General features: G+C 53.3%; 1 protein-coding gene across 2 annotated transcripts in view; it reads right to left on the reverse strand.

Moving 5' to 3' along the window:
- Window positions 1–10,332: 10,332 nt before the first annotated feature.
- Window positions 10,333–27,852, reverse strand: part of AACS (acetoacetyl-CoA synthetase) — a 52,403-nt gene continuing 34,883 nt past the window's right edge. The window contains exons 11-18 of one of the 2 annotated variants that reach the window (XM_059893641.1): window positions 24,472–24,536; window positions 24,214–24,336; window positions 22,235–22,348; window positions 21,436–21,561; window positions 16,335–16,404; window positions 15,704–15,762; window positions 14,686–14,888; window positions 10,333–12,217 (exon numbers count right to left, since the gene is read on the reverse strand). In XM_059893641.1, the coding sequence (XP_059749624.1) occupies window positions 12,080–12,217; window positions 14,686–14,888; window positions 15,704–15,762; window positions 16,335–16,404; window positions 21,436–21,561; window positions 22,235–22,348; window positions 24,214–24,336; window positions 24,472–24,536 (898 nt within the window). In that variant the 3' untranslated portion in view covers window positions 10,333–12,079. The remainder of the gene's footprint in view (window positions 12,218–14,685; window positions 14,889–15,703; window positions 15,763–16,334; window positions 16,405–21,435; window positions 21,562–22,234; window positions 22,349–24,213; window positions 24,337–24,471; window positions 24,537–27,852) is intronic. The other variant, XM_059893642.1, reaches the window with a different exon arrangement.

Raw genomic sequence — 27,852 nt, forward strand, 5'->3', positions numbered from 1 at the left:
GGAAAAAAATATGCACGCAAAGACGAGGCTCTGTAACCCATTTGAGTGTCTCATTACAACTATCTAATGCTATTTGCAGGCTTTGTGTTCCATTTGGCAACTTGTTAAAGTAATTGAACAAAATATAACTAAGGAACAATTCGGGCTTCCCTGGTGGCGCAGTGGTTGAGAGTCTGCCTGCTAATGCAGGGGACACGGGTTCGCGCCCTGGTCTGGGAAGATCCCACATGCCGCGGAGCAACTAGGCCCGTGAGCCACAACTACTGAGCCTGCGCGTCTGGAGCCTGTGCTCCGCAACAAGAGAGGCCACAATAGTGAGAGGCCCGCGCACTGCGATGAAGAGTGGCCCCCGCTTGCCGCAACTACAGAAAGCCCTAGCACAGAAACGAAGACCCAACATAGCAATCAATCAATCAATCAATAAATAAATCTTTAAAAAAAAAAAAAAAAAAAACGGTACTCAAGTGAGGTGAGGCAGATTCAGAAATCAGAGAAAGCTAAGGATGCTTTCTCTGGTTTCTAATGAATAAAGTCCCCCAAAATCATTATCCAGCATCAATAGGCTAATTTGAATGAGATAGTGGATGTGAGTGTGTAACCCAAGGCATGGCACATAGTAGGTGTACAGGAAATATTAGTTCCTTCCCTCCCATTGGCAGGAAGGTCAATGAGGGTAGGCAATGTCATCTACTGCTGTCTGAGGTTTTTTTGGGTTTTTTTTCAGTTTTTATTTTATTCTGGAGTGTAGTTGATTTACTATGTTCTGTTTGTTTTAGGTGTACAGCAATGTGATTCAGTTATACACAGACATATATCTATTCTTTTTTGGGTTCTTTCCCCATATAGGTTATGATAGTGTTGAGTAGAGTTCCCTGGGGTCTACAGTAGGTCCTTGTTGATTATCTAATTTATATATACTAGTGTGTACATGTTCATCCCAACCTCCGAATTTATCCCTCTTCCCCCCCCCTTTCCCCTTTGGTAACCAGATGTTTGTTTTCTAAGTCTGTGAGTCTGTTTCTGTTTTGTAAATTAGTTCATTTGTATCAGTTTTTAGATTCCACATAGAAGTGATATATGATCTTTTTGGTTCTCTGTCTGACTTACTTCACTTGGTGTGATCATCTCTAGGTCCATCCATGTTGCTGCCAATGGCATGATTTCATTCTCTTTCCTGTCATCTGTGTTAAATGGGGCCTCGCGGGGAACTCTACAGTGGAGAGCCCTGTCAGACCCCACCTCAGCCACGGGATCACCCTGCATCATGTTCTCAGTGTTTATCCATGTTGTAGCACGTATCAGAATTTTATTCCCTTTTATAGCTAAATAATATTCCACGTTTTGTTTATCCATTCATCTGTTGATGGACATTTGGGGGTTGTTTCTACCTTTTGGCTATTGGGAGTAATGCTGCTATGAACATGGGTGTACAAACATCTGTTTTGAGTCTTGGCATTCAGTTCTTTTGGGTACATACCCAGGAGTGGAGTTGCTGGGTCACACGGTAACTCTGTGTTTAACTTTTTGAGGAACTGCCAAACGGTTTTCCAAGCAGCTGCAGCATTTTATATCCCACCAGCAATGCAAAGGGTTCTGATTTTTCCACATCCTCACCAAAGCTCAATTTTTGCACACACATAGATAAGCTCAAGTAACCACCACAGGGATCAAGATATAGAACGTTTCCTGCACCCCAGAGGCCAGCCTGGTGGGCATGCGTATTGGTGAAAAGCTCCCCAGCACCCAGGGCCGAGAACCATGCCCTTAAAGTCTTTGCGGCTGACTCTCTGGGAAGGCTGGCTGACTCCCAACCTAAAAATAAACCTCAGGTCTGGGGCTTCCCTGGTGGCGCAGTGGTTGAGAATCTGCCTGCCAATGCAGGGGACACGGGTTCGAGCCCTGGTCTGGGAAGATCCCACATGCCGCGGAGCAACTGGGCCCGTGTGCCACAATTTACTGAGCCTGCGCGTCTGGAGCCTGTGCTCCGCAACAAGAGAGGCCGCGATAGTGAGAGGCCCGCGCACCGCGATGAAGAGTGGCCCCCACTTGCCGCAACTGGAGAAAGCCCTCACACAGAAACGAAGACCCAACACAGCCATAAATAAATAAATAAATAAATAAGTAAAATATTAAAAAAAAAAAAAAAAAAAAAACCTCAGGTCTGAAGATGGAATATTAAAAATGACATTGTCACCTTGACAGAGTGGCTAATAATGCCACAGTGGGCAGAAGCCCATCGATCATGGGCTGCCGCCTTCCTCTGGAGAGCTGAGGAAGAGCCGGGGACGCAAGGGGACGCGGGACGGGTGCAGGGCTCACCGGAGTGAATGCCCGGCTATGCGGGCCCTGCACGGAAATCTCCGCCGGCAGCTCCCCAGGCCTCTCCCCAAACTGCGAACGTGAAATCTAGCAGCCAGGCAGAAGGGCTCACCTCCCCAAATTCAATTTGCAAGGTCAACCATGCAAGGACCCAGGCCTAATGGAATTGTCACATCTGTGTCGCAGCCATTTACAACGTGCTCTTGCGGGGTCTGAACATGAAAGCAATTATGTGATACATACTTTGGCAAGAACCTGAGGTCCCCATCGGGGGGAGAGAGACACTGCCGAGTCAGGTTATTTAAAAAGAAAGAAAGAAAGAAAGAAAAGAAAAGAAAAGGAAAACAGCCACAAAAACACAATCATTATGAAAATTTGAAAATTTCCGCTTCTCCAGAAATCACATATGAAGACCTAAGAATCAGAATCCTTTTAGAAGCTCCATTGTCTTAAGAGTATAAATAGCAGCCTGTGAAAAACCCACAATTTCAATCAAGCTGGAATAATGGGAAGGACCACTCATGGAACGTTGTCTTTTAAAATTTCATGACACATGAATTGATTCTCCTCCAAATCTAATTAGAGGCTCAAACATATGAGAGGGTTTGTGACGACGTCAAAGTGACTTGGAAACCGTATGTGGCAATTGATCTTTTTCACTGAGGTGTGATTTTTTTTTATATCAATCTAGACATGCAAGAACTACCCACCCCACCCCACAAAAAAGAACTACCCAAAAAAAGGACCACATAATGAGGTTTTGATTATCAAGAAAGGGATTCTCTCCATTCTTTGCAAGCCCTTTCCAAAAGGTTCAGGAGGAAGGTCAGGACCAGCGTCTGGAACCAGCCTGCGTGGGCTGGAATCCAGCCCTGTGTGACCTCAGGCAAGTTCCTTGAACTTGGTGCCTTATTCCCCATCTGCAAAATGGGGATAATGATGATATTGACCTCCCAGGCTCATAGTCAGGATCACGCCCTTGGAACAGTGCCCAGCACGTGGTCAATGTTGGCTATTATTAGCACCAGCCAGCCTAAGGCCCAGACAAATGGCTCCAGGCCCTTAAGCTGTGGTCCTGAGCCCCGTCCATTATAGAAGGACAGCTAAACAGACACTCCAGCAGGCGCCACAGCCCTTGGCCACCAGGACAGCCCAGACTGACGAGAAACAAGCTCGTTGCCTTTGGCAACTGGCACCTGCTTCGGACGTCAGCGCACAGAGGGGACCCAGGCCATCATTATCAGCGCTGCAGGCCCACCGTCTGCTTGATGCGGTGTGATATTCATCAGCTCCTTCCAGCGCAGCCTGGGTGGGAAATAAGCACCAGCCGCACCCTCCGGCAAACGCTGTTTCTGTTTCCTGTGCCCACCAGTGGTCCTGAAGCATCACCGCAGGTTGAGGACCCCTGCTCAGGGCGACCCGGGGCTTCTTTCCGACATGGGGACCACACTCCACCAGGTGGGGCCAATCAGAACCTTCCATTCCCCTGGTCACAGTGATTGTGCACATGACCTTGGCCAGACCAATGAGATTTCTCCCCAGGTCTTTTGTTGGAACTTAGGCAATAAGTCAAAGATGAACACCTCTGCAGAAGAAAGTAGGGACAAGATTTTATAGTAGTAGATGATGTTTACTGAGTGCCTACTATATGCCTGGCACTATTTATAGGCAATGTGGTTACTTCACTCTCACCACAACCCTGTGAGATGCATAGTCTTTTTAATCCTCACTTTTATAGATGGGGAAATGAGGCTCAGAGAGGGTAAGTAAATTCTCTATGGTCACACAGACAGCGGAAGAGCCATAATTCAGATCTAGGCAGTTGGTTCCAGGGTAAGGTTGCCAGACTTACTGAAACAGAATGCTCAGTTAAGTTTGAATTTCAGATAAACAATGAATATTTTTTTGTTATAAATATGTCCTATGTAATATTGGGGACACACTTACACTAAAAAGCTATTCACTGTGTATCTAAAATTCAAATTTAACTGAGTTTCCTGTATTCTATCTGGCAACCTAATTCCAGAGCCCAAGCTCTTAACCACTACACCCTACTGCCCTTACAAGATGCCATGAGAGCATGAGGCTGAAACCTGATCACATTATCCCAGCTCCTGGATCCCACTGTGCCTGAAGCCTGTGATGAGAGATGGCTTTTTGTCACGGTGCCAGTCCCAGTTCAAATGAGCATTTTTATTGAAGGCTTACTCTGTGGTTGGGACTGAGGGGTGGAGATACAGACAAGGAGGAAGAGTCCCATCTTCAAGGGCCTGAGTGAGGCTGAGGAGACAGGTCTCACACACAGAAAGGTGCTAAGCGGAGTGGGATCACACCTGCTGAGGCCAGGGCCATTGAGAGGGTGTATTTGTTTTCTATTGCTTCAGAATAGATTATCACAAACTTAAAAGGTTTAAAACAACACACACGGGGCTTCCCTGGTGGCGCAGTGGTTAAGAATCCTCCTGCCAATTCAGGGGACACGGGTTCGAGCCCTCGTCCGGGAAGATCCCACATGCCGCGGAGCAACTAAGCCCGTGCGCCACAACTACCGAGCCTGTGCGTCTGGAGCCCGTGAGCTACAACTACTGAGCCCGCGAGCCGCAACTACTGAAGCCCACGCGCCTAGAGCCTGTGCTCTGCAACAAGAGAAGCGACCGCAATGAGAAGCCCACGCACTGCAACGAAGAGCAGCCCCCACTCACCGCAACTAGAGAAAGCCCGCACGCAGCAACGAAAACCCAACGCAGCCAAAAATAAATAAATAAAATGAATAAATGTATTAAAACACACACACACACACACACACACACACACACACACACACATTATCTTACCATTTTCATTGGCCAGAAGTCCAGGCACTGCTTAGCTGGTTCACAGCTCATGGTCTCACAAGGCTCCATCAAGGTCCAGGAGGTCCAGGGGAAGTCCCTGGTGGTCCAGTGGTTAGGACTCTGAGCTTCCACTGCAGGGGGCACAGGTTCAATCCCTGGTCGGGAAACTAAGATCCCGCATGCCACGTGGCACAGCCAATAAAAAAGGTGGAGGTCCAGCTGTGTTCTATCTGGAGGCCTGATTCGAGAAGGATCTCCTTCCCAGCTCCCTCAGATTGCTGGCAGAATTCACTTCCTGTGGCTGTAGAATACATGGTAGCTTGCTTTTTTAAAGCCAGAAATTTCTGCTACTTGGAGTCTCTGACTTCAGGGAAGGCCTGGAACTTCTTTTAAAGGACTCATGTCATTATTTCAGGCCCACCTGGATAGACTTCCTTTTGATTAATGCAAAGTGAGATTATGGACCTAAACTGCATCTGCAAAATCTCTTCACCTTTGCCATATCCGATCGGTTAGACTCAGGTCACAGGTCCCACTCACATCAAGAGGAGTGGCTAACACACAAGTGTGGGTGCTAAGGGTGGGAATTATGGGGTCATTGTAGGGTGTGTCCACTACAGACGGGACACGTCAGCCCAGACTGGCACAGCAGGACAGGCTTCCCGGGGAGAGGGGATGTGAGTCCGTTTCAGGAGGGGTGGTTTGAGGAGTGAAGAACTTCAGGCAGGTGAGACAGGGTTTGACCTGAGCAATTCCGGTGCCTTTGTTTATAGTGATTTCCGTCTCTGGCCTCACTGCAGCCTCTCCCAGCCATGGCAGGTGGTTGTCTCTTATCATCCGACGTCTTGAGTGAGGAAACTGAGGCAGAGAGAGGGAAAGTGATTGGTCTAAAGTCAAGAGATGGGAGGGGTGGGGAGAGAAGGGGGAAGAGGGGAAGAGGAGGAGGGGAAAGGGGGAGGGGAGGAGGAGAGAGGAGGAAGGAGAAGAGAGGAAGGAGAGGGGAGGGGAGGCGGAGTAGGGGGCAGGGGCCCCAGGTGTGGGCAGGAGTTACAGCGGCAATGTGTCGGCCCCCCAGGAGGGCTGAGCCCACCTGCCCACACTGCAGCCCCTGGCCCAGCACCTGGGCTGCAGAGGCCTCAGAGGGGGGCAGCTAGATGTTAATCCAGAGTCTCACAGACTTTTAAAGGCAAACCTAAGATTTCAGGGCTTTACTTTGCAGAGTTTATGTTATGGAAAAACAGAGCACATTTCTCCCCAGCCCACCCCTGTTTCCTTCATCTGGAAATCCATTCTAAGTCACCAGGACCCAGCTTGTTTTCCAAGCAACCTGAGATTCTGTCGAGCTGGGGAGGGGCCCAGGAGCAGGGCGAGAGACACAGGTTAGAGGGAGTCTCTCCTAGAGAAAGAAGGAACCAGGGAGGAAAGAAGAGAAGGGCTGACACCTAAGAAAAGATGAAAAGAAACAGGGGCTCGTTGCTGCCTCTGCTGCTTCTTTTTTTTTTTTTTTTTTTGGGGGGCCGTGCCCACCCGGCTTGTGAGATCTTAGTTCCCCGACCAGGGATCCAACCCGCTCGCCCCGCAGTGGAAGCGCTGAGTCTTCCTCGGAGTCTTAACCACTGGACCACCAGGGAAGTCCCTGCCTCTGCTTCTTAAAGAAAAGCCACACTTTCCTCCAGGACCCACGTTCCTCACCCTCAGTCCCGCTTACTGGAAGAAGGCGGCTCCACGCCTGCCGGAGAGTCATGTGACCCAGGCTTAGCCAATCAGCATAGTCTCTCCTCCTGGCCAGTGATTGGCTCAGGTTTGGGCACATGATCCAAACAGTCCAATGAGCTTCAACATGGGAACTCACGTTGGAACTACTAGGGGAAAAAAAATGTTTCTCCCCTCTCAGCCCTGTGAGGACGTAGCCTGGAGCTGTATTCACCTTTCTCTCCTGAGAGGAGAAGCCATCTGAGAATGTGATCAACACAGAGGAGGGCAGAGCGGATATGGGGGCAGAGAACACTGATGACATCACGGAGCCCCTGGATCCTGCCACACCTGAAGCTAGTCGCAGCACTTGAGTTTTCAGCACTGTGAGCCAATAATACCCTTTTTTCGCCTGAGCCAGTTTGGATCGGGGTTTCTGTTACATGTAGCCAGGAAAATCCTGAGTCATGATTGAAAAATGCAAGCGGACACCAAAAGGAATGAGACCACGCTGAGCAGGTAAATGGTGAGCAGGAAGGATGAGACCGGCAAGCTCGAAGCCCAGAAAATGAAAACTGGGTCCAAGCTGTCCCTTTTCCTCTCCCCAGAACCTAGCCTGACTCATGATGTACAGTTTGAGCCAGGGAAAGAAAGAGGAGGAGGAAGCACAGGGAGGGCGTCCCAAGATGAAAAAGTTTGGAAATTGTTCCAGAGCATAATGAATTGACTTAACAACGGTTTCTCCCCTGGAAGTCATCTAATGAAATTATGAGACCATCCACTTACTGCTGTGACGGCCAAGGGCACGCTCCAAGATGATCAGCCGTGACAAGGAGCCAGCACTTAGCTCGTAGTGCATTTTAAACATCATCTAAACGGGCCTTTTCTTTTCCATTTATGACAGCCTTCAAGGCTTGGGGACATGATGGCAGCAGGCTTTTAGAAGGAGTTTGTGCTGATGTAAACGGCAACTCGGCTCATCAACGCCAGCTTGGGCTTCCGGCGGAATCCGACAGGCTCCCCATCACCTTGGCTGTGTGTTCAACACCTATTTGCTTGATGAACCGGAACCGTTCTTGTGTTTTGTGCACGAGTGGTGCTCGGGGTGACAGGGTGACGCTGGGGGAGGGCGGGGGCGGCAGGGAGGGTCTGCATCCGGGGCCGGGTGGATGGAAGACTTTTCCAGAAGTCAGCTTGCCCGTTTTCTCCTTCCCTACTCTCTTCTGTCACCCGTGGGAGGCGACCAGGGGCACAGAACCTCGCAGCCCCGGCCAGGCCACGCTGCAGGTCCTAAGGCTCCCTGGAGCTGCTGCTGGGACATGGGTGGTGGGAACGGGAAGGACAGGAGCAGGGAGGAAGGCTCAGTGCAGCTGGCCGGCAGATGCCGGGGTTTTGAAGAGCGATGCTGGGGCCAAGGCACTCCACGGGAGAGCTGGCTCCGCGGGCGATGGAGTGGGCTGTTGTTCCAGCCCATCTGTCTCTCGTTAATGAAGTTGTCCAGCGCGGCCTATTAATAAGGACGCGTGGGCTCAGCCGGCCTGGGACGTCCTGCCAGAACTAAAGGGCACGGCGACTAAGCCTTAACGACTCCTCAGGCACAGTCAATATGAAGTGGCTTCCAAGCACCCGGCCGGAGGAGAGGGCCGCGGGTCCAGGGCCTGACCTGAGCCCTGGGAAGGAGGCTGGCAGGCCGGTCACAGGGGGAGGATAAGCCCAGCCCGGGGGCAGTCAGCAACCAGGGGTCCCGAATGCCCACCCTCCCGGCTCGGGGCTCACGCCTTCCTGACCACCACTCTTCCCTCTTCCTGCCCTACAGCACCTGGCAGAGTTTGCGAAGCCAAGTAGGCAGAATAATCCCATTCCCACCCCCAGAAGGATGCCCACATCCCAATCCCTGGAACCTGTGAAAACATTAGGTTATGTGGCCAGGGGCATTTAAGGCTGCAGACGGAATTAAGCTTGCTAATCGGTAGGTGTTAAAATAGGGGATTATCCTGGATTATTTGAGTGAGGCCAGGGTAATCACAGAGGTCCTTGTACGTGGAAGAGGGAGGCAGGGGTGTCAGATGCTGCAGCCTTTGAGGATGAGGGATGAGCCACCAGCCGAGGAGGGAGGCGCCTCCAGAAGCTGGAAGGCAAGGAACGGGCGCCCCCTAGAGCCTGCAGAAGGAACACCACCTGCTGGCGCTCTGATTTTAGCCCAGCGAGACCTGCGTCACACTTCCGACCCCCAGAACTATAATAAATTCATGCTGGTTTAAGTTTGTGGTAATTTGTTACAGCAGCATGAGTAAACTAATACAGGCATACTTGGGAGACATGGCCGGTTCTGTCCCGACCACCGCAATAGAGCGAGTCACATGAAGTTTTTGGTTTCCCAGCACGAATAAAGGTTGTTTATACTATACTGTAGTCTATAAGCTATGCGATGGCATTATAAAAAAAAAAAGAAAGTACGTACCTTAACTAAAAAATACTTCATGGCTAAAAAATTCTGTCTGAGCCTTCAGTGAACTGTAATCTTTTTGCAGGTGGAGGGTTTGAAATATTGCGAGAATCGCCAAAACGTGACACAAGGACACGAAGTGAGCAAACAGCACCCACAGATTTGCACAGGGTTGTCACAAACCTTCAGTTGGTAAAAAAAACAAAACACGGTATCTTCGAAGCACAATAAAGCGAAGTGCAATAAAATGAGGTCTGCCTGTACACAAAGGTAACAGGCCCAGTTTAAAAGCACTCAGCTGTCCAGACTCCCCCACAGGGAGGGGTGGCCTGTGGCCAGTTCTGGCCTCTGAGGCATAAGCAGGTGTGCACTGGCTGGGCTTTCCTGGAAAGCCATTGCTTTGCTGATACAAAGGGCGGGGGGTGCCGAGGAGGGACAGGCTCTTTGCCTCTCACCCAGCCCTGGTCGCTTCCTCCTTCCCGCCTGGGACACAGATGGGACGCTGGGGGTGAGCAGCCCCACGCGAGCACAGCGGAGCCCAGGGGACAGGAGGAGCCGGGCACCTATCGCCCCTGCACCCGCCCTACAGCGGCCTCTAACCTGCCGTGACGCGAGAAAAATGAGCCCTGCCAGGAGGCAGCCCAGATGCTGCAACACAGAGCCAGGAACGACCCAAGTGCCACCCGGCTCCTGCAATGATGAGGAAGTGCCATCCAGAACCCCAGCAGCCCTGAGCCCTGGGGGAGCCCAGGGTGAGGAAAGTCCTCCTCCTCTGGGGGCTGGCTTCACACTGAGAAGGGCTATGGGGCCATTCGGGCACCAGGCACGGCCACTAACTAGCAGGGACCCAGGACATGCCCCCGCCACCTGGGCCAAACATCTCCCGGCGGGTTGCGGCTCCTGGCTGGCCCATCAGCACCAGCTTTAGGCCCTCAGATCCAGCCCCGGCTTCAGAGAAAACACGCAGCACGCCACTCGCACGGGTGTGTGCACATACACGTATATGCTTACTGTATTAAATGCCTCATAGCACCTGCCCCGTTTTTTTATGAAGTTCGAAATCGTTTATTAAACATTGTGTGTGTGTCTGCCTTTAAGTTGGCAGAGACCTATCCAATCTCTTACAATACCCAGTTTATACTTGACATTCACACTTGACAAGAAACAATCCATCGTTTAGCCATGACAGACATTGCTGGCCAATCCTGATGCACTTTTTTTCAGCTGAGATTTGGCTTCAGAGTCCTTCTGAATGGGACACTCTGCCTATCACCCATTTATCAGAGCTGCCACCTGAGGGGAAACCTCTTTACTATCCCAGGATAGAATCACTTTTCCGGACTTTACTCTGCATTTAAAATGTGGTCATAAATTAGCTCCAGTAAACTCAGTGCTGCCCCGTTTCTATAATCCACGAGAAAAAGGGTTCAAGAAAGTTTTTCACCGTACTCGGTTTTAAAAAATACAAAAATGAACATTACGATGACAGAAGTGTGTTAAGAGGCTGAACTGAACAGTACATTCAAAAGTACATACAGCTGCTGGCGACAAGCTTTTGATGTGCAGGTCCCGGCCCCCTGTGCAGTGAGGCCACGCCCCCTGAGGCCCAGCGGCTCTGCCTCAGCAGGACCCGTGGCCTGGGGGCTCGTCCGCATCCCTGAGTGACACTCCCCACGGCGTGGGCATCACCCACGCCTTCAAACACCCACACACCACACACTTAATTAACATTAAAAAAATTTCAAACCACTCAAAGCCCGGGAAATTAAGAGATCCTATTAAAACGTGAAACCCACTCATTCTCCAAAGGGAACTGGAACTCTATCTTCTGGGGAGCACCGATGGCTGGGTGTGACACACGGTTCCCCCAGGAGCTGCCCAGATTCCATCCGTGACACACAGAGAGTGGGAGAGCGGTCGGCCCGGGGTCCTGAGAATCTGCCGTGAGATGCTGTAAAGTCCCCCTGGGACGGGCCCCGTGACAGGTAATGTGCCACAGCAGACAGATGGGCCCTGAAGGGTGGCGGCCAGAGCCGGGAGACCAACACAGAGGAAAGAAAGAGATCTGGGCCTTAAGAGAGGGAAACGGAGCCACAGTACAAGGCTGCAGGCCGGTCACTGCCCTGGGGTGAGCCGTCACCAGGATGCCTGCGGGCCCTGGATGGGGACCAGGTGTCAGCCATGCCGGTGCACGCACAGGAGACCCCAGCTCCTCCCTGCGAGTGTGCAAAGACACACACTCTCCAGACTGCCACACACACAACCCAAACCCTCCCTTTCGGCCCCTGAAGGTCAGGATCCCCCTGTGGCGGGTGGAAGAGTCAGGGACCCACCAGGTGAAACCGCAGAACAGAGAATCGTTCTTCCCCAGCCTACGGACTTGGTGCAAACTCCTTTGCGAAGAGCCGTAGGTTAAGTCTTTTCTTTCTTTTTTTTTTTTTTATAAATTTATTTATTTATTCATTTATTTATTTTTGGCTGCGTTGGGTCCTCGTTGCCGCACCCGGGCTTTTCTCTAGTTGCGGCAAGCGGGCTTCTCATTGCGGTGGCTTCTCTCGTCGCAGAGCACGGGCTCTAGAGCGCAGGCTCAGTAGTTGTGGCACACGGGCTTCGTTGCTCCGCGGCATGTGGGATCCTCCCGGAGCAGGGCTCGAACCTGTGTCCCCTGCATTGGCAGGCGGATTCTCAACCACTGCGCCACCAGGGAAGTCCCTCTAAGTAACTTCTTGAACACACAGAAGTGACAGGACAGACGTGTGTGGCTCAGGGACGTGCCAGCTGGCCCGGCTCAGAAGTCCTGCAGCTCGGGGACGTCCCGGTACAAATCCAGGGTCTCGGGGTTCGAGAAGGCTCTGCGGTGCTCCACGGTTTTCCCAGCGATGATCTGCTTCACGGCCATTTCCACTTTCTTGCCGTTGAGGGTGTACTGCCAGGGGAGGGGAGGAAGCAGACAGAAAGAGCATTTAGACCCGAAGGGGAGAAAAGTCCCTCAGCTCTGACATCTGGGCACATCCAAGCCGAAACGACCATTGTGACCTGGGGCGACGAGAGCGAGCGATTCTCGGTGGGTGACTGTGAGCAAGTTCCTTAACCTGGGTTTGTCCCCTTGAACATAAACTGGGGACCAGAGCACCACCCCGAGGCTGTGGGCAAGCCGATGAGTTAAGGCGCACACAGCTCTCAGACGTGCCTCGTTGTTACACTGCCTCTTTATTGCTTACATTTACTTTCTTACACTGTATTATACTAGAAAGACTAGCTTATTTCAGGAGTGGGCTGGCTTCCTGTGACTGTCCCCGACCACCGGAAAGTGAGCTTCGTCCAAGAGCCTCACCAAACTTCCGGCAAATCTTCCCCCAGAACCGTCATCTGAATGAGATGGGGCACTGCTTTTCCCATAGTCGGACTCTGTCCAAATGCTCAAAGGCCCCTCTAAAATTCGTAGCACGCGTTTCATCTTTAACCCCAATGGTCATTTGGCAGCTGTGCTGGAGTGTTTAGGGACCAGGAAAATTCTGGAACAAACAGAGAGCCCTTTAATAAAGCCGCTGGTGCCCTGATCTCTCCTCGCACTGGCACTTTTTTTTTTTTTTATCCTGAGATGTAATTAAAATTCATTCATTGAAAACCTCGGTCTACATGTGAACTAATTAAGGATCTGAGCACCGGATTCTGAGGGACCACCTGCCACTGAGGCGTCGTCAGCCCCTCTCGCCCTGAAATGCAAGCGTCTCGCGTGCTTTCTGTGCTTTAAAGCCCCAAGAACAGCCTGCATCAGCTGACAAAACAAACAAGGCGTTGTTTTACAAGAAATCCTGCTCCTGCTTCCTGGTGAGAAGGGCTGGGGGGTGGGGCAGAAGGTCCCTGGACTCCTGCTTGGCCCCCTCCCTACCCCCCCTACCCAAGAGATAAGGCACAGCCTCCCGTCAGGATGGGCCAGCACGTCAGCTGTGACCAGTGACGAAGACCTGCTGAGATCAGGGCAGTCGTGGCCGCCGGGCCCTCCAGCCTGGCAGGGCCTCAAATGCCCGCTCGTGTTCCCCTTGGTGTGACCAGACCCCCGGCCGTGACCTTGGCCGTGTCCAGCCCCGAGTCCCTGTGGCTGCGCCGGACCCCCGCCAGCCTGGTGACACAGGGCGAATCCTCTCCGAAGTGCTCCATTAGTTCGGACCACAGGGATCTGAGAACACAAGGGCACTTGAAAAAAGCCCCAGGAACCCTCGAAACGACTCCACAGGCCAAGCGGACGGAGGAGGAGAGAGCTGAACTGAGTGTCCGGAAGTCAGGGGGCGAGAGCCAGGCTGAGGACGGAAAGAAAGACAGGCCGGGACGCTCCTCACCTTCCAGCAAATCGCTCCACTCTTCTTGGGAGCAGATACAGTTTGGGAATCACCATTTCGGCAGCAAAGGACACAGATTCGTTCTCAACAAAATAAAGCCGAGGGGACTATCACATTCTAGTTCCCCAAACTGTTCCAGATCCAGAACTGATCCACTGAAGGGAAGCCTAAGACCCTCACCAGGGAAAAGACAGTGAGTGTCACTGACTCAAGAAGTCCCTCCTCTCCCTGAGAGCCACTGTCTGCACAGTGTCACCGGGAGTCGCCCGCCGAGTGAGACAAGAGAGCTCCCAGGCCGCGGGGCCCGTCCTACGCATAACCAAAGTGGAAAGGAAATGTGTGGACGGTATAAAAAGCCCTGGTTCTAACTGCACCTCACACGCCCGCCCCTGCTGGGGGAGCGACAGGCAGACTCTCCTTCCCCTGGTGGCCCAGTTAACCCATTCCCGTCCCCGCCTCTGTGAACAGCTACTCTGCGGGCTTGGCCCCGCTGTGCACTTACACTGCTGTGTGCGCACACACGTGTATACACAGAGGCCTTCTCGGCTGACAGAGGCCTTTGTTTTGTAAGCACACAAGTTAAAGCCGTGATCCGATCTGAGTGCATCTCCTCCCCCACTGCGAACTGAAACAAAGTATTGGCGGGAGGGGGGGCAGCTTTCTGGAGCCGTGCCTCTAAATAGATTCAAATCTTCTTTCTGCAGGCAGAACTTAAAATTAAAAGGCAAGAGCAACGGCACCCCAGCGACTCTTTAAAAAGTTAAAATTAATTTTCACATTAATAATTTGAGCACACGCTAAAACCACACAGGGGAAAAGCCAGTTGGACGTGCCAGGCTGGGCCTGCTTACCCTCTGAGGACTGGTGTTTAGCAGAAGTTGCTTTACATGCAATTTAGGAAGAGTAAAAAAAAAAAAAAAAAAACAGAGAGAGGGAGATGGCAGAAAAGAAAACAGGATGGGGTTGCCAGGCAACGGGCACCAACTATATATAAAGCATGAGCAAGCGTCTAGATGAGAGCTCCGGAAGCACGCGGGCTCTTGGGGGGCCGTACCGGGATACCCTGGGTCTCCAGGATGAGGCTGGGCACGTGCCGGGCGGACAGGCCCAGGCGGATGGCGCTGCAGACCCTCTTCACCAGGTCGGGCCGGAAGGTGTGGCCGGAAGCCATCTTCAGGAAGAGGATCACCCTCTCCTCCCCGTCCTTGTTGTACTGGGGGACACACAGGCTGTCCAGGACCTCCTTGAAGGCCTCCACTGCGGAGACAGGGCCAGGGCCTCGCTCTCACACCGTCCCACCTTGATGGGGACCGCGTGGCTCCCCTGGCGCCCCCCGGCAAGAGCCCCGGGGAACAGGCAGCAGGACACCCACCCCAGCAGGGTCAGAGGGCTGTAGCTCGCGCTGGAAGGACTGACGTCTTACAAGGAGCCGGGCACCCGCCTTACTTGCTCAATTACAAATTTAAAAATAAGGAAAGGAATCAAGTGCCGCGGCGAGGGTCCTCCACTCGTGGGAGGAAGAAAGGCTGGAATCACATGGATCAAGATTCCACCCTGATTACACAACCCTGACATGACTTTGGGACTCTGTCATCTGCATGAGGCCGCCTCCCTGGGAGGCTGATTTCGTGGCCCTGGTGGGACATTTTGAAGGCTCACAGGTGACTCTACTGTGCATCCATGAGGCCCACTGTCTTTATCTGGCGTCCTGGATGGTGCTGTGTGACTGTCAGCAATCACACAACCTCTCTGTGCGTCTTTCTTCACCCATAAAGAGTGGACACAGTTGACCAACCTGATGGAGCTCACCGTGAGGATGAGATGTAATGGAATGGGGATGGGCCACAGGACCTTAAGAATCCTGTCCTGAGGTTTTCTGAGCCACAAGCAGTGTGGACGAGGCATGTTCTAGAAAGAAGGACATGCTCATACGTGTCGATTCTCACGCCCGGAGGCAAAGGGGCAAGAGTTATGCCAAAAGGTGGGATCTTTGGAAAGCAGGTCCCCGCTGAGACAGTCCTTGCGTCGCTCCTGGATGCCTTGAGAACAATGCCGGGACAGAGAATGCTCACCGATGTTATAGATTTCCGAGCTGCCGAATCGCACTCCGTTGGGGTTGAGTGTGCCGTCGCTGGAGAGAGAGACGAGGTCATGGACACACGGCGGCTCCAGAGTGAGGCCCGTCGCAGGGGCCCCAGGGACAGTCACCCCCTTTCCACGACAACATGCCGTCATTACTGGCGGCCTCCCCAGCTCCTGATCCCGACCACCCCCCTTTCTCCCTCTAAACTCAAAGCTAGCTATCAAGGGGGTCCCCTTTGTGTGGGCACATCGGCCACCTCCCTGCCCCCCCGCCACACAGGTTCCCCCCCTCCCGGGTGCGGGCGCCCCTCCTCCCTTCACTCTGGGAAGGGCCGTAGCAACGGCAGACAAGACACGGGGGGGCACGTCGGCCGCGGGCCTCCCACCCCAAAGCCCCCCGACCCAGCACTGCGGGGCACAGAAATGTGGGTCAGGCCCAGACCCACCCCAGGGAAGCTGACACAGGAAGAACCCAGGAAGGGCCCAAAGTGGGGCAGCCAACCCACCCCGCAGACCAAGCAGATGGAAGGGTCCCGGACACGGGAAGCGCCCCGCTCTCCCTGCCCAGACGCCTCGGGAAGCGTGGCCCCAGGTTAGAGAAGCCAAGTCCGCGGCCCTCACCTTCGGCCCAGCATGATGATGCCCCTGGTCTTGGGGTTGATTCTGCAGTAGTCGCCGTGCACCCAGACACCTGCCAGGGGGCAGAGGGGCTCGGTCACTCCAAGGGGACAGGATCCTGACCGGCTGCCTGGACAGATGCCCTCGGAAGGCATGACACCGACGTAACTCTCGTCAACAGACACGCCCGAGGCCCAGAACCAGGCGTGACGTGGGGCTGGGGGCGGAAGTGAGCCAGACATCTCCCGCCCCCAAGCGCACGCCTTCCAGTGGGCTCCGCCCCACACCCAGGTCTGAGATGCGGCAGCGCGCAAGAAACGCCCCTCCCGCAGGTACCAACGAGGGCTGCGGGAATTCATGGGGGCTGAGTGCAACCCCAGCAGTGAGGACGTGAAGGGGGGACTGGGGAGATCGACGGAGCTTTGAGGGGGGCCTCTGAATGGAGGGTGGGAAAGTACAAGCCCCGCCTTGGGAAGAGAGGGTGGTCTGGGGTGGCTGAGGGAGCAGGTCTGGAGGGGTTGGGGCCCAGCCCACCTTGTAACAGAATAAACAGAAGGAGCATGACCAGGTGGGAGGCGACTGCAATGGTCCCAGTAACCTAAGCCTGAACTGAGGCACCAGCCACGGGGACAGAGGCTTGACGAGCAGGTAAAACCCAGGGCACGTGGAGGGCGGAGAAAGAGGGAAGAATAAGGTGACACTGACACCGTGCGCCCTGAGCCACCCCGACGTGGCCCGCAGCGTGCAGCTGGGCCCTTGGGCTGGTGACGTTCATGGGGAGGCCCCCGTCCTGGATGCAGCAAAGCAATAGACCCCAGGGATCCGGCCCCAGCTTTGGACACATCCTCCACCCGACACGGAGCAGCAGAGGGAAGCCACGCCTCACGGGGGAACTGCCAGGAGGCCCAGCTCAGGGTCCTCACGGATGCCATCTCTTCCTTCACAGTTCTTGACACACGTTCCAACTGTAAGTGCTAATAACCCAGTCGGCCCGTGACTCTGAGCTGCTACCCCTCCAATGACAACATACTCTGTTGATGCCCTCATCCCAGCAAGTGGCTACAAGCCACGACCGAGGCTTCTCCGGAGATGAAGCCCAGGTCCCCCACCTGCAGGAAGCGTGCAGTGCTTGGGAGGCCATGGAAGAGAAGGAAAGGCCTCATGAGCTCACTTATTCTGAGCAAAGAGGACGGGAGGCCTCGAGGGCCTTCTTCCCTCCTCCCCAAGCTAAAAAATAAAACCTTTTCTTTTTTTTCCCCACTAGGTATTTTATTCTTTTTGATGCAGCTTTAAAGGAATTGTTTTCTTGCTTTCTCTTTCTGATAGTTCATTATTAGTGCACAGGAAAACAACACATTTCTGTATCTTAATCTTGTGTCCTACAACTATACTAAATTCATTTATTAGTTCTAATAGTTTTTTGGTGGAGACTTTAGGGTTTTCTATATATAGCATCATGTCATCTGCAAACAGTGACAGTTTTACTTCTTCCCTTCCAATATGGATGCATTTTATTTCTTTTTCTTGTCTGATTGCTGTGGCTGAAACTTCTTCTTTCTAATCGGATATTTAAAGGGTTCCCCTACACAAACGGGTGGAAAAGTCATTCCTAGGCTTGCAAATGACATGCCAAAGTTTTGCAGAAGCACGTCTGTATGGCTACTCAGAAAACCAGGCTTATAAATGGTGGTCCCAGGAGACAGCAAGCTGCAGACACAGCAGCAGGGCCTGTCCCACCCACCTCCTGGGAATCCTTTTTCATTTTGGAACTTGGGTGCCAGGATCAACGCATAGTCTGACTTATATGGAGTCAGACCTCCCATGAGTCTGATCCTTACTGAATCCCTGGAAATGCAAAGAAAAAGGAAGATGCAAATCTCCCGGAAGAAGTTTTCATTTGTGAAAATGAAATGACATGCTTCAACCTCTTGCAAAACCAAAGCTGAGGGGATGAATCCACAAGTGGCTGGAGGCTCTGGTGCCCGGTTGCCATGTCAGAGAAATTAAGGGTTTCCTTCTAGGTTTCCATGCCCCTGGGCCTGCAGTTCAAACTCTCTTGTTTTCATGGCAGGTGATTTTGCTTCACTCTGCTTCTCCTCCTACTCTCCCATTTCAGTGATGGGACCCGTGAACAAATACACCAGGATGAATGGGCAAACCCAGCCTTTCTCCTGCTTTTAATTCCTGGAGGTCTACTGCCTCAAATCTTTTTAGAGTGAGCATGTATACCTGTACATTAAAAAAAAAAAAAAAAGATGGCCCAGCTTTCCATGTACATAAATGTAAATATAAATAAACAACACATTGCACATACACGCTTCTCTTATTAAAGGACCTATGACCACTGGACCTGTTTTGCTAATGAGGGCCAATGGCAGCTTTGGCTGCTCCATCTCATCAAGCTCAAAATCTTGATGGCTCATGGGCAGGCCTGGTCTCCTATTTGGAATTTGTCATCTTCAGTCACCTGTACCCATCATACTTCCATTTTTGCCTTGGCTACCAGGAAACTCAGAGCTGAAATCATTGCTTTGAAGAATCAGAATGATCTAAATCTTTCTAAAGTCTGCTTTTAAGTTCCTTTTAAATTTTTATTAGGTTTTTAAAAATAATTAAAAGTCACAAAGAAAATCAAAATGGCTCATATTAGTCACACACATACATACATACATTTCCTTTTAAAAACTCACACAGGGCTTCCCTGGTGGCGCAGTGGTTGAGAGTCTGCCTGCCAATGCAGGGGACGCGGGTTCGAGCCCTGGTCTGGGAAGACCCCACATGCCACGGAGCAACTAAGCCCGTGAGCCACAATTGCTGCGCCCGCGCGTCTGGAGCTTGTGCTCCGCAACAAGAGAGGCTGCGATAGTGAGAGGCCTGCGCACCGCGATGAAGAGTGGCCCCCACTTGCCGTAACTAGAGAAAGCCCTCGCACAGAAACGAAGACACAACACAGCCATAAATAAATAAATAAATGGATAAAAAAAAAAAAAAAAACTCACACAGAAGGGATACAATGCCCTCGGTTCTGAACTCCTGTTTGTCACTTAATAAATTCTTGGATACTTTTCCATATCGGCACCTTGTCAGTTTACATTTTCACCTGGCCTAATTTTTCAGGGTAGTGATGTCTGTAAGTCAGCTGCCTGTTGCAGAAAGGAAGACCTTGCTCCTTTGTTGTTGTCTTCTTTTATCATCGAGCCATGTCCTATACGGTCCAAGAATTTCTCAGTGCTGGGCCTGGCGAAGTGGTCTAAGTTCAGCCTGTGTCCACCCTGACCATGACCAACAGCTTCAGATCCCATTATCTTATCTGCCCTTGTTTCTCCATATTTATTCGTATGTCACACCTACTTCCAGAAAGCATTTGAGGAAGCTACCTATAAAGCCAACTATATGATGGGATTATTGAAAGAATCAGAAACTCTGCACTGGGGTGAGAGGACTGCTACAACAGAGCAATGATGGCAGCTCTGAGTTTCCTGGCAGCCAAGGCAAAAATGGAAAATATAACAGGTCACCAAGTATTTGTTTCCTCCAAGAAGGAATAGCAGAGCTTTGGAAATAAAGACTTTTTCTGAAATTAATCCTGAGAGACATTTATCACGCGAACCCTTGCATACATAACAAAAAGTGACAGAAAAGAGTTTTCAAAGAGCGGTGTTGCAGAAGATGAAGAGATGTCATTTCTTAGATGGATCTTCAAGCTGAGGTTCTAATCCCTTCCTAGGACAGGAGCCCCGACTCCTCTTCAAGGTCATTTGAGGAACCTCTCTCCCTCTCTCTCTCTCTATTCTGCTTTAGTCTGTCTGAACAGCTACACACTGGCAGGACCCAACGTGGGGCTTAAATGCAGCAGGCATCCAATGGAGGTCAGGCCACATGGCGGGGACGGATGCTCCTGCTACCCTCATATGCAACGTGCTATGCCAGGTGCGATGGCTTTCACGTGGGACATTACACGGGAACACGCAAGGCCGAGTAGAGAAACGGGATGGACCCGTGGCACCTTCTACCCCTGATGGTCACCTGCCACTTTCTGATTCACCACATGTGGTTTATGCAAAATAGAATTACCTTTCTAGAGGCTGAAGAGAGCAAGTACTTAGGTGTAAATAACTCTGGAGCAGAAGACTTGCTACATTATGAATTACATAGCTGCAATCACTCGAGGTTGCTTACGAAATAAGGTAAGGAGGCAGGAATCAGAGCTTTAAATAAAAAGACTTTCCAGCTCTGGGGCAAGACACCACTCCAAAGATGAACGGAAGGTGGCAGCCTGAGTGAGTGATGGCCGGGAATTAATCATCCCGCTGCAAAAGCTCTCTTCTCTCATCACCTCCACGAGGACTGGATGATGGGGTGTAAGACAGAGGAGACCCCAGCCAGACACCTCTCGCACACGCATCTCTCCCCGAACAGGCAGATGAGCCTGGGTAAGCGAGCGGGCCTCCCGCCCCTACGCAGGCAAACCAGCGGGTCATGCGGGCTCCCAGGAGCAGGGTTCCGGGCCAAGGGGCTCCGGGCCAAGGGGCTCTGGGCACAGAGGGTGGTTAAGAGTAATCTAAACCCAGATTAGGGTTTCGTAAGATGGCTTCAAGCTGACGGTGACAAGATACTGATCAAAAATTCATCATTGGGCTTCCCTGGTGGCGCAGTGGTTGAGAGTCTGCTTGCCAATGCATGGGACACGGGTTCGAGCCCTGGTCTGGGAAGATCCCACATGCTGCAGAGCAACTAGGCCTGTGAGCCACAATTACTGAGCCTGCGCATCTGGAGCCTGTGCTCCGCAACAAGAGAGGCCGCGATAGTGAGAGGCCCGCGCACCACGATGAAGAGTGGCCCCCGCTCGCCACAACTATAGAAAGCCCTCGCACAGAAACGAAGACCCAACACAGCCATAAATAAATAAATAAATATAAATTAAAAAAAAAAAAAAAAAATTCATCATCGCCTCCCTGGCGGAATGAGCTGCGAGCAGCCTCACCGGGCTTTGTTGGGGGGGGGGGGGGGGGGGCGGCGGCAGGGGGCAGGCACATCCAGAATTAGACACCGAAGGCCCGGCCCGGGCGGGAATCTGGGCAGCTCCACCTGCATCCCGACCCACCTGGGAATTTGGAGAAATACGCCTTCCGGTACTTGCTGCCGTTCTCGTCGTTCCAAAAGTGCGTGGGCTGGCAGGGGAGCGGCTTGGTACACACCAGCTCACCGCTCTCCCCCCAGACTGCCTTGCCTGGCCAGGGAGGAAGGAAAGATACACTGAGCACACGCCACAGCCAAACACCCCGGCTCTCTTTCTCTCCTTCTCTCCTTCTTTAAGCTATGAACTATTGCAGAGTACTTCAGACACATCCAAGCTATGCGGCCGGCCCCACCCACATGCCCGTCACCCCGGCGTCACTGAAAGCCACGCTAACCGCCCCACCACACTCCCCCGATCTCGCTCTTGACTTCAATCCTGTACTGTGCCCTTCTGTGGATTAATAATTTTACCACATCTACATGCACCTGAATAACACGTCATTTTGCGTGTTTCTAAACATTGCACAAATGGTATCGCGCTGCCCCTCGGGTCCTGCATCTTGCTCTAGGTCCTCGTCAGGGTCAGGGCACGAGGCTGCTGAGGCAGTGGGGTGGCCTCAGCGCCCCCAAAGTTTGGATGCCTGCCTGGCGTTCCAAGCACGTGGCCCTCCGTCTGTGCTGCAGGCCAACACCCACCCCTCAGCCGGAGGGGCTGAAGGAGGCGGGGGAGCCCAGCGGGTGTTCAGCCAGGCCTGGGGGCCGGCAGTCTGCGAGCTGCGGCAGCGGTTTTAGAGAACTGGCCCCAAGCAAAGTTACACATCCAAGCGTATCCAAGTTACCACTCACACCTCGTCACAGAGAGAGAAAGGGTTGGGGGCCGTCACCTTCCTCGTTCCACACCTCCACGGCCATGCCCAGGTTCCGGGCCTGAATCTCCCCTCTGTACACAGGAATGGAAGGATTCTGGCCCACGAAGCAAGACATGATGTCGGTGCCACCTGCAAAAAAAAGGAGATTTAAGATTCGGACGACCGGGACTTCCCCGGCGGTCCAGTGGTTAGGTCTCCGGGCTTTCACTGCCGAGGGCCTGGGTTCAATCCCTGGTTGGGGAACTAGGATCCCACGAGCCACGTGGCACGGCCAAAAAAAAAAAAAAAAAAAAAAAAAATTTCAGAAGGCTGAGACAAACTGCCCATGTTTTTTATTAATGAACAATAAAGGAGAAAGACCCCGGAGAACAAATATCTACTACTCTTTCTCCAGATAAATACTGAAAAATTCCCAGAGAGCTGAGCTTCTCTTCAGGGAGGGAGCGGGGAGGTGACTTAGAAACTGGACTGAACCTCCCGTGTCCGGGTGATTTATCGTTTTGACCAGGGTTACGTGCTGAAGGAGAAACCAAATAAATGACCTCTTGTGGTCGCACGGAAATCCTAGACTCAGGTTCACGAAAGTGGAAGCTTCGCCCCATCAGACCTGTCTGCAGGAACTGCCGCGACAGATGGGTCACGTGCAGAGTCTCTTTGCCGTGGTTTATGTTCACTTAATCATCAGACAAGCAAAAACCCTGTGGCCCTGGAGTGCGAGTCTCCCGCAAGAGAGAACATGCTGGATGCGAAACGCTCCGTTTCAGGGAGGGGCTCGAAAGAGAGTCGGACCCCGGGTGCCATCAAGAGGGAGTGGCATTAACGCCTGGACCTGGGCCCAGCCGGTGACAACTGCCCCCTCACACGTGCCCGCGTGCGGGGTACTCTGTGGGTGCAGGGACACGCACGGGGCCCGCCGGGGCGCACAGCGGTTGGAGACGGCAGCCCAGGGAGGAAAGGGGGGGAGGCCGTGGGCAGGGGGCATACACGGAGCCCCGACATGGTCCCTTCCTAGACTCGGCGATCCGGACACTGGTGTTCGTGCTCCCCTTTACACCTGTTTGTACACCTAAAAAGGCAGCCTTGTGGTTTAAGAAGTGTCTTCTCCCGGATCATGCTCTGCGTATATGAATGGGGTGGGGCAGGGCGATCGAAACCCACATAAAATGTTTCGACGCTTCAACAACGGGCAGGATTAATTCCGGGCAGAATCGAAGCGTGCTGGCCTGCCTCCCTCCTCCAGACACCTCGAGGTACCGGCCGGCGCGCCCCATGAAGACGGGAGAGTTGCGTTCACGGCCGTGACCGGCAACCTCGGGGCAGCCTCGCGCCCCAGGGAAGCACAGCGCTGGGAGCAGGAGTGCCGCTTCCGCTGCTTCTGGATTGGGGCTGGGGTGCTCGGGACAGCGGCAGGGACAGGCCGAGAGCCTAACAGACACGGCTGCTCCGAGATGGGCTGGGCCGGCCCGGCAGACAGCCCCGCGCCCATCCGACCGCAGCACCCCTGCCCACCAGGCGGGCTCCGGGGAGGACCAGGGGATGCGCTGGACGGGAGGGGAGCTCGGCTCTGAGGCGGCAGGACCGGGTTTGAATCCCACTCTGTCCCCAGCTAGTGGGTGGCCTGAGGCCAGTCACTTGGCACGTGCGAACCTTGTTTCCTCTTTTGTAAAGAAAATAGAATGCACCAGGACGAGTTGTTTAGGATCTAAGGTTACGATCAGTGTGCGGTGTGTACGTATACTCTCCACCCCCGGCGAAGGTTCAGGAACGGCTGACTCAGTGTTGCAGCCTCTCCCTAGAACATAACTACCGAGAATAAGGAACACTGACCGCGCAAACGTGCATGCCCTCCCTGCTGACCGTTCACGCAGATAAATTCAAGCCGGGGGGCTTGCTGGGTCACAGGGGAAGCACGCTTAGTGGCCAAGCCTGGTCCCCGAGTCCTCCGGTTCTTCCAGAACCTTCTCCACGGCGCAGGCACATGGCGGGGGCCGTACCTGAGATGGAGCCCAGGAGGACGCTGCTCTTGATGCACCTGTAGACGTAGTCGTAGCTCTGGGCTTTCAGCGGGGAACCGGTGGACAGGATTGTGTGCAGCGTCTGGAGGCTGTGAGTTTCCACTAGAGCCAGAATCACTGAGAGATTAGAGCCAAACCCGACACCCTCTGCCTGGCTTGCAGGAACCAGGTAACAGGGTGGATCTGACTTCCGCGGCTGGCGAGACAGGGAACAGACGCCCTGGGAGGCACGCTTACCTGGCTTCACGTCTTTCTCTTCCAGCACTGACAGCCACTTCGCACCCGTTCCAAGGATGGTGATGCTGAAGTTAAGAGGACACCAGGAACTTGTCAAGGCTCTTGCATGTTCCAGGCACCAAAGCTTTCTCAAATTAGTGACCCATTTCGGACAAGGTTGCAAAATCCAAGACACGTCATTTTTCTGGGTTGAATTAACGCTTAATATGTAGTTGGAAGCCAGTTACAACACCTGCGTTACTCTGAGGCCAGCACGGACTCGTCTGCAGAGCACCGGGCTCGCTTTAACCTTCGGCTCTACTTAAAACAACTGTCTGCACATAAACCCACCATCTTGCCAACTGCAGGATGTTTTCTCTCGGGGGGACCAAAGGAGGCCACAGAATCAAGACCCCTCAAATTCTGAGCGCTCGCGATCGTCTTCCAGGGAAGTGGAGAGGGCCGTGGGAGCTTTTGTTAGGACAGGTGCCATGCTTGGAATTCCTGACCCATCCCCCTTTCTTAAATAAGCTCACATTTTTATGAAACTTAGAAAACCGCTCTTCTTCTCTTTTTGAACATTTAGAATCTAGTCCTTTATCCCCGAGTTTGCACTGAGAACAACACGTTATGCTGAGTATAAATCACTGTGTTTTCAAGGGGAGAGCGTTGCTTCATGTTCTGTTTCCTTCCACGAAAGCTCTACCTTCCTAACTAATGGCTGTTTTCTCCTGCGGGCTGAAGGAGGCCACGAAATCCAGGCCCCTCCTCGCCCCTCTGGGCGGCAAAACCCATCCCTTCGCGCCTGGCTGGCGAGATCCATTCCAGGGAGACAGCCACGTGCTGTCTGGCGCTTGACAGGGCTCAGAGGCACAGACACAGAACCGGGGCCGCTGGGCTGCGAGGGGCGGGATCCACGGCTCAAAACTACTGTCCTTCGTGCCTCCTGTCCCCTTCTTCTCTTCACTTCACCGGGACACCCTGCCACCACTAAAACCGCAGACGCCTCCTGGGTCGCTGTGTCCCGGTGAAGGCTGTTTTGGGAGCTGGGAGGTCGTGGGGATCAGGAAACGTACACAATCCCCACCCCCTCCTCACTTATTTCATGAACTCGGGTAGTCTGATTAGCTAATTCCAGATCACCTCTGAGAATTAAGGCGTCACCCGTATTTCAGCAGGAGACCAGGGACCCATCACACGCTGACGGACAGCAGTGACAGCCTCAGCCACAGGAACAGAGATCTCCAGCCACCAACCACACGGAGCAGCACGCCAATTTCTGCTCATCCCCCATCCGCCCCCCCCCTCCCCAAGTCGCAGGTGTCTGTCTGCAAACCGTGCCCTCAGCGGTGTGTAAAGACTGCCACCGCGTCCCCGGGGCTGGGCCCCAGGCCTGCTTGTGTGAAGAAAGGGCCAGGCCTCCCCATCTGTCTCCAGGGCTTGTGTAAGGCGGTTTAAAAAGCACAGAGTTCATGAAGCGCGGGCGCCCTCGCCTGTGTGCTCGGCGCCGTGTCTTTCTCACGAGTGCTGCTGGGAGGCACCCCACGAAGAACGAGGCAGCCCCCCCGCTCGCCCCAGCCCGGAGCCCCGCGAGGAGCCGCGTGCAGCCGCAGCCCCTCCAAGGCTCCGCCAGCCTGAGCCCCGGTCTCCCGTCTGCCCGCGACCCCACAGTTCGCGGGGGCATCGTGGAGCGCCCCCGAGTTCAACGCCCCAACGGGGTGCCACGTCACGCGGAAGACACCCGCCCTGCGGCACAGCCCCGAAATCCCCGGGGGACCCTGCCCTCCCCCCTCATCCGGCCCCACCGCCCGAATCCACTGCCCACATCCGGCCGCGAGGGCCTCCTCCCAGCCCCCGCACCGCCCCCACCTCGGTCCCCTTGGGGCCTCGGCACTCGCCGCTCCCCTAGCCCGGAACACGCGTCCCGCAGTCCTAAACGTGAACTGCCTGCCCAGTTGCAAACCTGGACAAAGACGCCAGAGTTCTGCCCTGACCCCAGCCAGAATGTTCCCCGGCCTAGACCTGCAGAGCCCAGCAACACATCCCAAACAAAGAGGACAATCCGTCCTTTAACCTTGTTCACGTCTGCAAAACAACTGCTCAGTTATGAAACGTGTTAGTAAGCCTGTGGGCTGAACGATGACAATCAACGAAGATTTCGTCCCTAAGTGCATCAACGTTATTTTAAACATCAGAGGCCCTTAGATAGCACTGCGAGGACCCTGCCCGCCCTGCCAGCGCTGAAGAGTCGTTCCTCCTGCCACAAACCCACAGGATTTTAGGTGAAAGCACGTTTGATTTGGTGTTGCTTCAGCGTCGGGAGGTGGCAGAGCTGGAATGAAGGCATCCGCCCCGTCTGACCTGCCCCCTCTCCTGTCACCCGCGTGGGCGGCCGGAGCGCCGTGCTGTCCTTCGGGCGCCCCTCACAGGCCACAGAGTGGCCCCTGCCTCGCTGACCTCAGCAGATGAGCCCTCCCAGCCGGGTGAAGGGCCAGGCCAGAGGGGCCCTGAGGACGGCCAAGGCCACGGCTCAGCTGGCGTCCGGGGCACAGGCCAAACCGGGATGTAAGGCAGAGGCCCAGCACGTGCGTTCTACACAGACCCAGACCTCAGGGCTGCGAACGCACTCACATGCACGCTTGCACACGCACCTGCACACAATCACATGCATGCACACACACACTCGTCCACAGGCACGGGTGCTCTCACACCCACGTGTGAACATACTCTCACACACCCACTTTCCTGTGCACATATGTGTATGTGCACATGCATATACACACGTGCACACATGCACACATGCACACATTCACAGACATGCGTGCTCACACTCTCGTGCACCTGTGCACATGCACATACACACACACGTTCACACTCAGGTGCATACTCACACTTGTGCACGTATACACACTCAAAGTTAGGTCTCCCTGGGCCCTCCATCCTTCAACTTCATTAGCTCTAAGCCCCAGGGATATACCTTTCTCTCTCCATCCCTCTTCCTGTAGCACAGGCATACACGTCCAAAGTGTCTCCTCCTGAGCCCGGCTTACAGGTATTCAGGGCAAAGATCTTCCCAGGGATTTGATTAACCTTTCACTGGCAACAAGCTCATTAGGAAATAAATTTCCTCGCTAATATTGTGAGCCAAATGTCAGGATTTAAATATCACCCAGACCAAAGTTATACTTAAAATATTAATGCCCCAGGATTTAAGAACATTAGTGGTTCCTTCTATTTCCCCAAAGTAAATGGACTCAAAGGTAAAGTAATTAGAACATTTCAGAGCGTGGCTGACTTCTGGGCCACAGGAGCTCTGCCAGCTTCCGTGTTCTCGTTCCTGGAAACACGATCATTAGGCCAACGGTGACCACCAGCCGCAGTGGCGAGAATGCATCAGCTGGC

The sequence above is a fragment of the Balaenoptera ricei genome, chromosome 14 (genome assembly GCF_028023285.1).
Source record: "Balaenoptera ricei isolate mBalRic1 chromosome 14, mBalRic1.hap2, whole genome shotgun sequence".
NCBI lineage: Eukaryota > Metazoa > Chordata > Mammalia > Artiodactyla > Balaenopteridae > Balaenoptera > Balaenoptera ricei.